Source organism: Pipistrellus hanaki (assembly GCF_964339955.1).
Source record: "Pipistrellus hanaki genome assembly, chromosome: 7".
Taxonomy (NCBI): domain Eukaryota; kingdom Metazoa; phylum Chordata; class Mammalia; order Chiroptera; family Vespertilionidae; genus Pipistrellus; species Pipistrellus hanaki.
In genome coordinates, this window is record NC_140509.1 from 3,142,414 (window position 1) to 3,156,060 (window position 13,647).

The window sequence follows — 13,647 nt, forward strand, 5'->3', positions numbered from 1 at the left end:
GGCTTTCTGCGGGATGGAGGCTGCGCACTGCTCGGGCTCTTCCTGCATTTCCTACAACGCAGGTTCTGATCCAGCCCCCGCCCCAGATACATTTACTCCTGTGAGTAACCAACCCAAAGTTTAGTTTATAAGTTGGGAATTTTACCTACTGAACTTTCCGTAAAAATGTTCTAAAAGTTTTTCCAGTCTCTAAAATGAAATGTTGGTTTCGTTTTTTTTGTCCCCAGATTCTCTGGGAAAAGATCGTGACTACCCGCACGTATCAAGAAGTTCTGAGATCTCGCTCATTTGTGGAATATAATGAACAACATAAACTGATGAACAAAAATGGATCCAGAGACAGAAGCATCGAATAGACCATCCAACCTCAAAGGGAAGGCAGGGGGCGGGGGGGTGGGTAAGAAAACAACTAAAGGACTTGTATGCATGCATATGAGCATAACCCATGGTCACAGATAGTGGGGGGGTGAGGGCATGTGCAGGGGGGGGGTATGTGTGGTGGTGGTGGTGTTGGGAGCTGCTGGGAAGAGGTCAACTGGGGAAAAAGGAGACATATGTAATACTTTAATCAATAAACAATAATTAAAAAGAAGAATAATAGGGGGAAAAGTTCTGAGGCCCTGGCTGGTTTGGCTCAGTGGACAGAGTTGCACTGTGGACTGAGGGTCCTGGGTTTGATTCCGGCCAAGGGCCTGGGTTGTGGGCTTGATCCCCAGTAGGGGGCATGCAAGAGACAGCCGATCAACGATTCTCTCTCATCACTGATGTTCCTATGTCTCTCTCTCCCTTCCTCTCTGAAACCAGTTAAAGATATGTTCAGAAAAACACACACAAACAAAAGGAGGAGTTCTGAGAAAGCATCCAGGCTGCTGGAGGTCCATGCTCAAGAAGATGGCAGCAGCCCAGGCTCTCAAGAAGCCACGTGGCGGGCGAAGCCCAGAAGGAAACAGAAACCAAGTAAGTGGTTTTGCAACATCTTGGACGGCTGTGGGTTGTGCACAGACAGCCCTGTGGAGCTGTGCGTGGCCGGGTGCGAGGGCGGAGGCCGGGGCGAGGGGTGAGGAGCTGGGCCGCGGGGGACCCAGGCTTCGCCTCAGCCGGTGCCCAGCCCTGCCGTCCTCCCCGCGGGAGCACCCCCCCCCCCCCCGGCCACTCCCTGGTTTTCTCTGGCAGCAAACCCAGCTCTGCTGAGCCAGCTCCGTTTTCGGGAAGTCAGCTGACCTTTCCCCTCTCCGCTCACTGTGCGCCCGGAGGTGGACACCATGGGCTCCCTCAGGGCTCTGCTCTGCCTGCTGAGCCTGTACTCAGGTAGGAGCGGGGAGCCGGGAGCCGGGAGCCGGGAGCCGGGAGCCGGGAGCCGGGAGCCGGGAGGGTCCTTGGGTGAGCCCCTCCGCCCCCCGGTGTCCCGTGGAGACAGCCTCTCTGCTTACTTTCCTGCGGGCTCTGGGCTCCCGCCTTCCCTCCCGTCTTGTCCCCGCAGGCGCGGCAGCGGCCCCCTCCTGCCCGCGGAACGTGAACATCTCGGGGGGCAGCTTCACCCTCAGCCGCGGCTGGGCCCCCGGGAGCGTCCTCGTCTACTCCTGCCCCCTGGGCCGGTACCCCGTGCCCGCGTCCCGCCTGTGCCTGCGCAGCGGCCGCTGGCAGACCCCGCGGGGCCCGCCGCTGGCCAAGGCCGTCTGCAAACGTGAGGCCCCGCTCGGCTTCCGCGTGGGCTCGGGCTCCTGGGCGGCGAGGGCGGAGGGCAGGGCCTTTCCCGTGGGGCTCCCCGAGCAGGCTTAAAAAAGATTAAAAATATACATTTATTGATTTCAGAGAGGAAGGGAGAGGGAGAGGGACAGAAGCATCACTGATGAGAGAGAATCATCCACCGGCTGCCTCCTGCACGGCCCACCCTGGGGATCGAGCCCACAGCCCGGGCACATGCCTTTGACCCGAATCGAACCCCAGTCCCTAGGCCGGCGCTCTAGCCACTGAGCCAGCCCAGCCAGGGTGAGGCAGGCTCCGATGGAGAGTGTGGGTGCTACAGGCCAGGACTTTCCAAAATCCTTACCATTGACCCACGGACTGCCCACTCCGGGGAGGCGGGCGGGTGGGGGCGGGAGAGTGGCGTCGGCGTCGGGCCGGGCGCTGGAGGCGGCGGCGGCGGCACAGCATCCACCTGAGGTGCAGCCTCTGCTGTCCCCTCGCGCCGGGCGGCGCCCCCCTCCGCAGCGGTCCGCTGTCCAGCCCCCGTGTCCTTCGAGAACGGCCTGTACACCCCGCGCCTGGGGTCCCACCCCGTGGGCGGCAACCTGAGCTTCGAGTGCGAGGACGGCTTCGTGCTGCGCGGCTCCCCGGTGCGCTGGTGCCGCCCCAACGGCGCCTGGGACGGCGAGACGGCCGTGTGCGACGACGGCGGTGAGTGCGTGGCCCGGGGCCTCCGGGCTCCACACGGCCGCCCCTGGGCCGCCCTCCCGCCAGCCTCCGGGGGGGTCCTCAGCCCCGGGGGGCGCTGCCCTCACCCACCCCGCCTGGCCCGCGCCCTCCCCTGTGCCAGGCCCGGCCAGCTCGCGGCCTGAGCGCCCCGGGAGCCTTCCTGGGCCTCAGCCGTGGTCCCTCTGAGCGTGACCTCCAGGCGGCGGCGGGCAGGGCTCCCGGCATCTGCCATCGCGGTGCGCGGGCACTGGGAATCCCCACCGCCTTGGTGCTGGCCCGGTGCGGCAGCGGGGGCGAGAGCCACGGCCAAGAGGCTCCGTCCACACCCTCGGCGGCCGCGGCCGGAGCTCCGGGCAGCGGGCGGGAGGGCGGGCGGGGGCAGGCCGCGGGGGTCTCTGCTCACTGCCTCCCTCCGCTCCTCGCAGCCGGCCACTGCCCCAACCCAGGCGAACCCGTGGGCTCGGTGCGGACGGGGTCCCGGTTTGGCCTTGGGGACAAGGTCCGGTACCACTGCTCCTCCTCGAACCTGGTGCTGACGGGGTCGGCGGAGCGCGAGTGCCAGGGCAGCGGGGCCTGGAGCGGCACCGAGCCCACCTGCCGCCGTGAGTACCGCCCGCCCCGAGGCTCCTGGGCTCGGCCCGGCCTGCCGGCCCCCGCCGGCCCGCCGGCCCCCGCCGAGCCCGTGCTCCTCCACAGAACCCTACTCCTACGACTTCCCCGAGGACGTGGGCCCCGCGCTGGGCGCCTCCCTGTCCCACCTGCTGGGATCCACCAACCCCACCCAGAAGAAGAAGGGTGAGTGCCTGCGGGCCGGCCTCCCGGTGGCCCGGCTGCTCGGCGCCTGGCAGAGCGGGTCAGGAGCAGACACGAGCCCCCATGTTTCTCCAGAAAGCCTGGGCCGGAAGATCCAAATCCAGCGGTCTGGTCACCTGAACCTCTACCTGCTGCTGGACGCCTCCCAGAGCGTGAAGGAGGAGGACTTCCACGTCTTCAGGAACTGCGCCATCCTCATGGTGGACAGGGTCAGGCGGACGCACGGCTGCCCTGCTCGCCCCCCCCCCCGCCCCCCCGAGGGTCTGGCCCGCGCCACGGGGAACCACGGGTTCATTAGAGGGCCACCTGCTATGCACCATGCGCCTTGGTGGGTGCTGGGTGCTGTGCTGGGGAACGCCCGAGGGGAGCTCACCTTCTATATATATTTTTAAATATGTTTTTATTGATTTCAGAGAGGAAAGGAGAGGAGAGAGAGAGAGAGAGAGAGAGAGAGAGAGAGAGAGAAACATCAATGATGAGAGAATCACTGATCAGCTGCCTTCTGCAGGCCCCCTACAGGGGACTGAGCCTGCAACCCAGGCATACGCCCTTGACTGGAATCGAACCCGGGACCCTTCAGTCTGCAGGCCGACGCTCTGTCCCCTGAGCTACGCCAGCCAGGGCGGTTCCCCTCCTAGAACAGGGTCCCCCAGAGGCCGCCCCAGATACCCCACCGGTGTGGCAGGACACACTGGCATTCCTGTTGGATGATTTTAACTTAAACCAGTGGCTTACTATTTAATAACTTGGAAACATTTCAGTGTTTTGTGTGTTCAGAGTGAGACGCGCCTGAGTATGAGTGTGGCTTGCAAGCACATATGCCTTTATCGGGGATGTGCTCCAAGTGCCTGCAATGAGACTCACGCAGAGCATTTGGGAGCCGTGCTTTAGTCATTGCCCTCACTCTGCTTGGTATTCATGCTTCTCACAGGAGTTTGTGTAGATATAGGTAGATTTATGCAGATGTACGCTACACTTTAGAGAAGGAGCTTCTGTGTTCCTTAGAGTCTCTCTTAGGACCTAAACTTCAGTCACTTAGTCATGAGGCTGCAAAATATGACCTCTGGTGCCTCAGGGTTGCACCAACAGGTTCAAATCCTCCCTCCACCTCTTACGGGGGGTGCGACCGGGGGCAGGCAACAGCCTCAGTGTCCTCATGTGTAAACAGGGGCCTTCGGCCCCCTCACCGAGTTTCTGTGAAGACTCAGCGAGGCCGGTGGCTCAGGGGTTGGCGCATCACCCCGATGCCCAGCTGCAGGCTGGCCTCCAGGCAGGGCGCCGGGAGGCAGCCGGTGAGTGTAGAAATGGCGTCAACCTCCCCGCCTGTGGCTCTAAAATCAAAAAATGACAAAGGTGCGGAGCGAGCCCATCAAAGAGAGCAGCTGCAGCAGGCGTTCCCCGAGGTTTTCACTGATGTCAGAGAGGAAGGGGGGAGGAGAGAGACGCCGGTGAGAGAATCGTTGATCGGCTGCCTCCTGCTCTCACTTCCCCTCTCAGATCTTCAGCTTTGAGATCAACGTGAGCGTCGCCATCATCACCTTCGCGTCCAAGCCCAAAGTCATCACGTCCGTCCTGAACGACAACTCCCGGGACGTGGCAGAGGTGCTCTACAGCCTGGACAACATCCGCTACCGAGGTGCGTCCTCCGGGGGGCGGCCTGCAGCTCCGGGGGCCTCGGCTCCAGGCCCTGGTCCCCCGGCGCAGCTGCCTGCCTGCCCCCAGCGGGCTGCAGCCAGGGCGCCGCGCAGGCCTGGTCCCGAGGCCGGGCCGTGCGGAGCACCCAGGGGCCGGCCCGGGTGCCCGGCCGGCGAGGGCCGGAGTGGGACCCAGGGTCTGAGTTCATCCACAAGCCGTGGGGCAAGAGGGTGATTTCCTCCCTTCGCTCTGCCTGTTGCAGACCATGAAAATGGAACCGGGACCAACATCTACGAGGCTCTGCACAGCGTCTACATCATGATGAACAACCAGATGCAGCGCCTGGGCATGGGCACCGCGGCCTGGCAGGACATCCGGCACGCCGTCATCCTGCTGACCGACGGTGGGGCGCCGCTCTGGGGGGGTCTCTGTCTCTGTGGGGGTCTCCGTCTCTGTGGGGTCTCCGTCTCTGTGGGGTCTCCGTCTCTGTGGGGGTCACAGTCTCTGTGGGGTCTCCGTCTCTGTGGGGTCACCGCTCTGTGGGGTCTCCGTCTCTGTGGAGTCTCTGTCTCTGTGGGGCGCCGCTCTGTGGGGTCTCCGTCTCTGAGGGGGCACAGTCTCTGTGGGGTCTCCGCTCTGTGGGGTCACCGCTCTGGGGGGGTCTCTGTCTCTGTGGGGTCTCCGTCTCTGTGGGGTCTCCGTCTCTGTGGGGTCTCCGTCTCTGTGGGGGTCTCCGTCTCTGTGGGGGTCTCCGTCTCTGTGGGGGTCTCCGCTCTGTGGGGGTCACCGTCTCTGTGGGGTCTCCGCTCTGTGGGGGTCACAGTCTCTGTGGGGTCACCGTCTCTGTGGGGTCTCCGCTCTGTGGGGTCTCCATCTCTGTGGGGGTCATTGTCTCTGTGCGGTCGCCGTCTCTGAGGGGGCACAGTCTCTGCGGGGTCTCCGTCTCTGTGGGGTCTCCGCTCTGTGGGGTCTCCGTCTCTGTGGGGTCGCCGTCTCTGTGGGGTCTCCGTCTCTGTGGGGTCTCCGTCTCTGAGGGGTCTCCGTCTCTGTGGGGGTCACAGTCTCTGTGGGGTCTCTGCTCTGTGGGGTCTCCGCTCTGTGGGGTCACCGCTCTGGGGGGGTCTCTGTCTCTGTGGGGTCTCCGTCTCTGTGGGGTCTCCGTCTCTGTGGGGTCTCCGTCTCTGTGGGGGTCTCCGTCTCTGTGGGGGTCTCCGTCTCTGTGGGGGTCTCCGCTCTGTGGGGGTCACCGTCTCTGTGGGGTCTCCGCTCTGTGGGGGTCACAGTCTCTGTGGGGTCTCCGCTCTGTGGGGTCTCCATCTCTGTGGGGGTCATTGTCTCTGTGCGGTCGCCGTCTCTGAGGGGGCACAGTCTCTGCGGGGTCTCCGTCTCTGTGGGGTCTCCGCTCTGTGGGGTCTCCGTCTCTGTGGGGTCGCCGTCTCTGTGGGGTCTCCGTCTCTGTGGGGTCTCCGTCTCTGAGGGGTCTCCGTCTCTGTGGGGGTCACAGTCTCTGTGGGGTCTCTGCTCTGTGGGGTCTCCGTCTCTGCGGGGTCTCTGTCTCTGTGGGGTCTCCATCTCTGTGGGGTCTCCATCTCTGTGGGGTCTCCGCTCTGTGGGGGTCACAGTCTCTGTGGGGTCACCGCTCTGTGGGGGTCACAGTCTCTGTGGGGTCTCCGTCTCTGTGGGGTCTCCGCTCTGTGGGGTCTCCATCTCTGTGGGGGTCTCCGTCTCTGTGGGGGTCTCCGTCTCTGTGGGGTCTCCGCTCTGTGGGGTCGCCGTCTCTGAGGGGGCACAGTAGCGGAGCACACGAGGTCAGAGACTGCGTGCTGACTGTCGCTGGGCCCGGGGCCTGGCTCTGGGCTCGCCGTCAGCCCCTCACGTTGCCACGTTGCGCCCATCGGGGCTGCTCTTGTCTGTGACTGCGGGCACCGGCCCTCCGGGCTGCGGGGATCGGAGGAGATGAGGCCCGGAGCCGGCGGCCCAGGCCTGGCCCAGCCCCTCAGTGGCACAGGCAGGAGTGCCGGAGCCGCGGCCGGGGCCGCCAGGCCGTGCACGGACCATCTTCCTCCGCCCAGGAAAGTCCAACACCGGGGGCTCCCCGAAGCGAGCCGTGGACAATATCCGAGAGGTCCTGGACATCAGCCCGAAGAGGACTGACTACCTGGGTGAGCCCCGCCGCCAACGGCCAGTGCCCGCCCTGCCCCCGCCCGGGCCAGGCCTCCGCGAACGGCCAGTGCCCGCCCTGCCCCCGCCCGGGCCAGGCCTCTGCGAACGGCCAGTGCCCGCCGAGGGGCCATCTTCCGCTGGCCCTGGCCGGCGGCAGTTTCTTCGCTGGTCTGAGGGGGACCTCTAGGCGGACAGGGGCGGATGCGCGGGTACAGAGAAACCGCGTGCTGGGTGCCATCCTCCTGCTCCTCCCCCTCCTCCCCCTCATCTCCCCCTCCCCCCTCCCCTCCTCCCCCCTCCCCCTCCTCCTTTCCCGCGCTCTGAGGGGCGGGGCCGCTCCAGGAGGAAGAGGCGGCCTGGGGGACGGCCAGGGCCCGCTGGGCGCGGTGCAGATAAGCCAGGGTGTTGGCAGCTGCAGGCGCTAACGGACGACTCCTCTGGTTCCGAGGAAATACAGATTGCAGTGGCCTTTGACCACAGAGAGAAGCGCTCCAGATAAGGGGAGGCCTTGAGCCTCCAACGCCTCCCTCCCCGGCCCTCCGTGGAGACGGTTCCCTTTAAACCCTGCCGGAGGCAGAGCCCAGGCCGCCCCAGCCCAGCCTGGCGGTGAATGCTGAGCTCCCCGAGGAGGGAGGAGCGGGAGGGAGCACTCCTGCGGCCGAGCGCCGCTGAGAGCAGGTGCTGCGGAGGGGGACCCTCTCCCGGCCTGAGCATCGCTCCCCCTACACACACACACACACACACGCACGCACACGCACACGCACACGCACACAACACACATGCGCACACGCACGCACACGCACCCACACACATGCACACGCACGCACAAGCATGCAACACACGCACACGCACGCACTCACACATGCATGCGCGTACACATGTGCGCACGTACACACACATACAAACACAAAAACACACGCGCGCACACACCCACCCTGCACGGCCTCTGGGACGTGGGAGGAGAGGTGCAGGCCCGGCCGGGGCAGGGGAGGCCTGGCCTGGCTCCTGTCCACCGGAGGGCGAGCCGGACGCAGGCCTGGGCAGCACCAGAGGAGACTAAGGTTGCCATGTCGGCGCAGCCTGCGTGAGGGTTTGCCCCGCAGGAACCGCTCCCCACGCTGAAGAGCTGGGAGTCCAAACGCGAGGTGTCCGTGGGCCAGGCCCCTCGGGGCTCCAGGCCGGCTCTGCGCCTCCTCCCCTCGCTCTGCTCACAGGCCCAGCGGCCCCCGAGCCGGACGGTCTCTAAGGCCGCACCAGGCCGGCGTTAGGGCGGGGCATCTCCTCCGGGGACAGCCTTCCCCTCGGGGCCTGGCGAGAGGAGTAAGGGAGCCGGGGGCGGGATGGTGGCCGGTGCTCAGAGGCGGCAGGACGGCCGGGCAGGGGTCCGAGTGAGAGCTGAGGGGCCAGGAAGCGAGTGGGCCAGGCGGAGGCAGGCCACGCGGAGGGGCTGGGGCGGAGGGGCGGGGGCGGAGGGGCGGGGGCGGAGGGCGGGGGCGGAGGGCGGGGGCGCAGGGCGGGGGCGAGCCGGGAGTGAATGCAGTCAGACGGGCCGTGGGGGGGGGGGAGGGCTGGGGTCACGTAGGGCTTTGCCGGACAGAGAGCTCTGAGTGCAGCCACAGGTCCGCTGATCCCGCCCCTCAGACATCTACGCCATCGGGGTGGGCAAGCTGGACGTGGACTGGCGGGAACTGAACGAGCTGGCCTCCAAGAAGGATGGCGAGAGGCACGCCTTCATCCTGCAGGACCCCCTGGCCCTGCGCCAGGTCTTCGAGCACATGCTGGGTGAGGGTGCTCCCGCGGGCGGCGGGGGCGGGGGGCGGGCGGGCACCCGCTCACAGGCCGCTCCTCGCACTCAGACGCCTCCCGCCTCGTGGACACCATCTGCGGGGTGGGGAACGTGTCCGCCAACGCCTCTGCCCAGGAGAGGACACCCTGGCACGTCACCATCAAGGTAGGGAAGGGGCCGGCGCAGGGGCGGGCGCCCTGGGCGGTCCCTAAGGCCTGCTCCCCGCAGCCCAAGAGCCGGGAGACCTGCCGGGGATCCCTCGTCTCGGACCAGTGGGTCCTGACGGCCGCGCACTGCTTCCGCCACGCCGACCAGGACCGCTCCCTGTGGAGGGTCACCGTGGGTACGCACGAGGGGCCCGCCCCAGCCCGCCCCCGCGGCGCCCGCCCGCCCGGCCTAACCCCCCTCTGCCCCCAGGGGACCCCAGCTCCCGCCTGGGCAAAGACCTCGGGATCGAGCAGGTGGTGATCCCCGACAGCTTCGACGTCGGCGCCAAGAGGCTGCAGGGCGTCCGGGAGTTCTACGGGGACGACATCGCGCTGCTGAAGCTGGCGGAGCCGGTGAAGATGTCCACCCACGCCAGGTGCGGCCGTGGGCAGCGCTCCGATCCCGGGGGCGGGCGGGGGGGGGCCCCACGGCCCGTGTGACCCCGCCTCTCCCCAGGCCCATCTGCCTTCCCTGCACCGTGGGGGCCAACCTGGCCCTGCGGAGGCCCCCGGGCAGCACCTGCCGGGACCACGGTGAGTGTGGGGCCGGGTGAGTGTGGGGCCGGGGTGAGCGTGGGGTGGGGGTGAGTGTGGGGCCGGGGTGAGCGTGGGGTCGGGGTGAGCGTGGGGCCGGGGTGAGTGTGGGGCCGGGGTGAGCGTGGGGCCGGGGTGAGCGTGGGGTCGGGGTGAGCGTGGGGTGGGGGTGAGTGTGGGGCCGGGGTGAGCGTGGGGCCGGGTGAGCGTGGGGCCGGGTGAGCGTGGGGCCGGGGTGAGTGTGGGGTGGGGGTGAGTGTGGGGCCGGGGTGAGCGTGGGGCCGGGGTGAGCGTGGGGTCGGGGTGAGTGTGGGGCCGGGGTGAGCGTGGGGTCGGGGTGAGTGTGGGGCCGGGGTGAGCGTGGGGTGGGGGTGAGTGTGGGGCCGGGGTGAGCGTGGGGTGGGGGTGAGCGTGGGGCCGGGGTGAGTGTGGGGCCGGGGTGAGCGTGGGGTGGGGGTGAGTGTGGGGCCGGGGTGAGTGTGGGGCCGGGGTGAGCGTGGGGTGGGGGTGAGTGTGGGGCCGGGGTGAGCGTGGGGTCGGGGTGAGCGTGGGGCCGGGGTGAGCGTGGGGCCGGGGTGAGCGTGGGGTGGGGGTGAGTGTGGGGCCGGGGTGAGCGTGGGGTCGGGGTGAGTGTGGGGCCGGGGTGAGCGTGGGGTCGGGGTGAGTGTGGGGCCGGGTGAGCGTGGGGCCGGGTGAGCGTGGGGCCGGGTGAGCGTGGGGCCGGGGTGAGTGTGGGGTGGGGGTGAGCGTGGGGCCGGGGTGAGCGTGGGGTCGGGGTGAGCGTGGGGCCGGGGTGAGCGTGGGGCCGGGGTGAGCGTGGGGTCGGGGTGAGCGTGGGGTCGGCGTGAGCGTGGGGCCGGGGTGAGCGTGGGGTCGGGGTGAGCGTGGGGTGGGGGTGAGTGTGGGGCCGGGTGAGCGTGGGGTCGGGGTGAGTGTGGGGCCGGGTGAGCGTGGGGTCGGGGTGAGTGTGGGGCCGGGTGAGCGTGGGGCCGGGTGAGCGTGGGGCCGGGTGAGCGTGGGGCCGGGGTGAGTGTGGGGTGGGGGTGAGCGTGGGGCCGGGGTGAGCGTGGGGTCGGGGTGAGCGTGGGGCCGGGGTGAGCGTGGGGCCGGGGTGAGCGTGGGGTCGGGGTGAGCGTGGGGCCGGGGTGAGCGTGGGGCCGGGGTGAGCGTGGGGTCGGGGTGAGCGTGGGGCCGGGGTGAGCGTGGGGCCGGGGTGAGCGTGGGGCCGGGGTGAGCGTGGGGCCGGGGTGAGTGTGGGGTGGGGGTGAGTGTGGGGCCGGGGTGAGTGTGGGGCCGGGTGAGCGTGGGGCCGGGGTGAGCGTGGGGCCGGGGTGAGTGTGGGGTCGGGGTGAGCGTGGGGTCGGGGTGAGCGTGGGGCCGGGGTGAGCGTGGGGCCGGGGTGAGCGTGGGGTCGGGGTGAGTGTGGGGCCGGGGTGAGCGTGGGGTCGGGGTGAGTGTGGGGCCGGGGTGAGCGTGGGGTGGGGGTGAGTGTGGGGCCGGGGTGAGCGTGGGGTGGGGGTGAGCGTGGGGCCGGGGTGAGTGTGGGGCCGGGGTGAGCGTGGGGTGGGGGTGAGTGTGGGGCCGGGGTGAGTGTGGGGCCGGGGTGAGCGTGGGGTGGGGGTGAGTGTGGGGCCGGGGTGAGCGTGGGGTCGGGGTGAGCGTGGGGCCGGGGTGAGCGTGGGGCCGGGGTGAGCGTGGGGTGGGGGTGAGTGTGGGGCCGGGGTGAGCGTGGGGTCGGGGTGAGTGTGGGGCCGGGGTGAGCGTGGGGTCGGGGTGAGTGTGGGGCCGGGTGAGCGTGGGGCCGGGTGAGCGTGGGGCCGGGTGAGCGTGGGGCCGGGGTGAGTGTGGGGTGGGGGTGAGCGTGGGGCCGGGGTGAGCGTGGGGTCGGGGTGAGCGTGGGGCCGGGGTGAGCGTGGGGCCGGGGTGAGCGTGGGGTCGGGGTGAGCGTGGGGTCGGCGTGAGCGTGGGGCCGGGGTGAGCGTGGGGTCGGGGTGAGCGTGGGGTGGGGGTGAGTGTGGGGCCGGGTGAGCGTGGGGTCGGGGTGAGTGTGGGGCCGGGTGAGCGTGGGGTCGGGGTGAGTGTGGGGCCGGGTGAGCGTGGGGCCGGGTGAGCGTGGGGCCGGGTGAGCGTGGGGCCGGGGTGAGTGTGGGGTGGGGGTGAGCGTGGGGCCGGGGTGAGCGTGGGGTCGGGGTGAGCGTGGGGCCGGGGTGAGCGTGGGGCCGGGGTGAGCGTGGGGTCGGGGTGAGCGTGGGGCCGGGGTGAGCGTGGGGCCGGGGTGAGCGTGGGGTCGGGGTGAGCGTGGGGCCGGGGTGAGCGTGGGGCCGGGGTGAGCGTGGGGCCGGGGTGAGCGTGGGGCCGGGGTGAGTGTGGGGTGGGGGTGAGTGTGGGGCCGGGGTGAGTGTGGGGCCGGGTGAGCGTGGGGCCGGGGTGAGCGTGGGGCCGGGGTGAGCGTGGGGTCGGGGTGAGCGTGGGGTCGGGGTGAGCGTGGGGCCGGGGTGAGCGTGGGGCCGGGGTGAGCGTGGGGTCGGGGTGAGCGTGGGGTCGGGGTGAGCGTGGGGCCGGGGTGAGCGTGGGGTCGGGGTGAGCGTGGGGTCGGGGTGAGCGTGGGGCCGGGGTGAGCGTGGGGTCGGGGTGAGCGTGGGGCCGGGGTGAGCGTGGGGTCGGGGTGAGCGTGGGGCCGGGGTGAGCGTGGGGCCGGGGTGAGCGTGGGGCCGGGGTGAGTGTGGGGCCGGGGTGAGTGTGGGGCCGGGGTGAGTGTGGGGTCGGGGTGAGTGTGGGGTGGGGGTGAGTGTGGGGTGGGGGTGAGTGTGGGGCCGGGGTGAGTGTGGGGTGGGGGTGAGCGTGGGGTCGGGGTGAGCGTGGGGCCGGGGTGAGGAGCTGGGCCCGGGCGAAGGGCCGGACGAGCGCTGCCTCCCTGCCTGCAGAGAGCGAGCTTCTGAAATTGGTGAGGGTTCCTGCTCACTTTGTGGCCTTGAATGGGGACACGCTGAACGTGAACCTCAAGACAGGGCCGGAGGTGAGGGCTCGGGCTGGGTGGGGCGGCCCCGGGGCCCCAGAGTGTCCGCCCTGCTTTCCCGCCCGGAGGCGCCCGCCCTCACCCAGCTTCTCTCCACTCCGACCGCAGCGGGACAAATGTATCAGCGTCGTTTCCCAAGACAAAACCTCGTTCCCCAACTTGACAAACGTCACCGAGGTGGTGACAGACCAGTTCCTGTGCAGTGGGATGGAGAATGAGGACCATCCCTGCAGGGGTGAGCCCCCATTCCTGCAGGCGGGCCCCGGCCCTGTGGCCTGCCCTGCGGTGTGTCAGCCGTGGCCTCTGCCCTCTCTCTGCAGGGGAATCTGGGGGCGCGGTTTTCCTGGAGCGGAGGTTCAGGTTTTTTCAGGTGAGGGGAGAAGGGAGAAGCTCCTGGGACTGGTTACAGGATCTGGGCCTCGTGGGGGACGGGGAGGCCTCTGCAGGGGCCAAAGGACGGGCTTGGGCTGGGGCCGTGGCGCCTCCTGTCCATTCTCTCTTCCAGGTGGGCCTGGTGAGCTGGGGTCTCTACAACCCGTGTGGCAGTTCCGGCGGAAACGCCCGCAAGGAAGCCCCCAGAGGCAAGGTGCCCCCGCCCCGAGACTTCCACATCAGCCTGTTCCGCCTGCAGCCCTGGCTGCGGCAGCACCTGGCGGGCGTGCTGCACTTCCTGCCCCTGTAGGCGCCGGCCTGGGGTCCTCCCCGCCTTCCCCGTCTTCCTCCCCTACAGACCCCGGCCTCCCCTCTCCGCCGGGCAGCGCCCGCCCACCCTGCGTCACCCTCTCTCTCCTTTCACTCTCACGTGGAACTTCCCAGTTTTACACAATAAAAATCTGATTTCCACATTGTCTGTGCCTCTGCCTGGGGGCGGGGAAGGCAGGAGTGATTCCAGGAACCGCAGGAGCAGGTCAGAGACCCTGCTGGACAAACAGGACTCTGCTCCGCACGGGTCAACAGGGGGGCGGCCAGGGCCGGGGCGGAGCCGCGGGGAGCTGTGGGGGCGGCCAGGGCCGGGGCGGAGTGTGGCGGGAGCTGTGGGGGCGGCCAGGGCCGGGGCGGAGCCGCGGGGAGCTGTGGAA

General features: G+C 68.9%; 1 protein-coding gene and 1 long non-coding RNA gene across 2 annotated transcripts in view; one reads left to right on the forward strand and one right to left on the reverse strand.

The window, feature by feature from the left end:
* LOC311626233 overlaps positions 1-13,647 on the reverse strand; it is a 1,185,289-nt gene that overhangs the window by 456,847 nt on the left and 714,795 nt on the right. The gene's annotated exons all lie outside the window — the stretch shown is intronic.
* Positions 998-13,416, forward strand: C2 (complement C2). Its single transcript, XM_084891100.1, has 19 exons — positions 998-1,057; positions 1,174-1,308; positions 1,481-1,684; positions 2,212-2,397; positions 2,841-3,017; positions 3,112-3,210; positions 3,304-3,437; positions 4,726-4,864; positions 5,126-5,266; positions 6,936-7,025; positions 8,668-8,808; positions 8,883-8,977; positions 9,041-9,155; positions 9,230-9,395; positions 9,476-9,552; positions 12,477-12,568; positions 12,677-12,803; positions 12,889-12,938; positions 13,074-13,416. Exons 2-19 carry the CDS (start codon positions 1,263-1,265, stop codon positions 13,248-13,250), a joined length of 2,256 nt encoding a protein of 751 aa, XP_084747226.1. The 5' UTR covers positions 998-1,057; positions 1,174-1,262; the 3' UTR covers positions 13,251-13,416.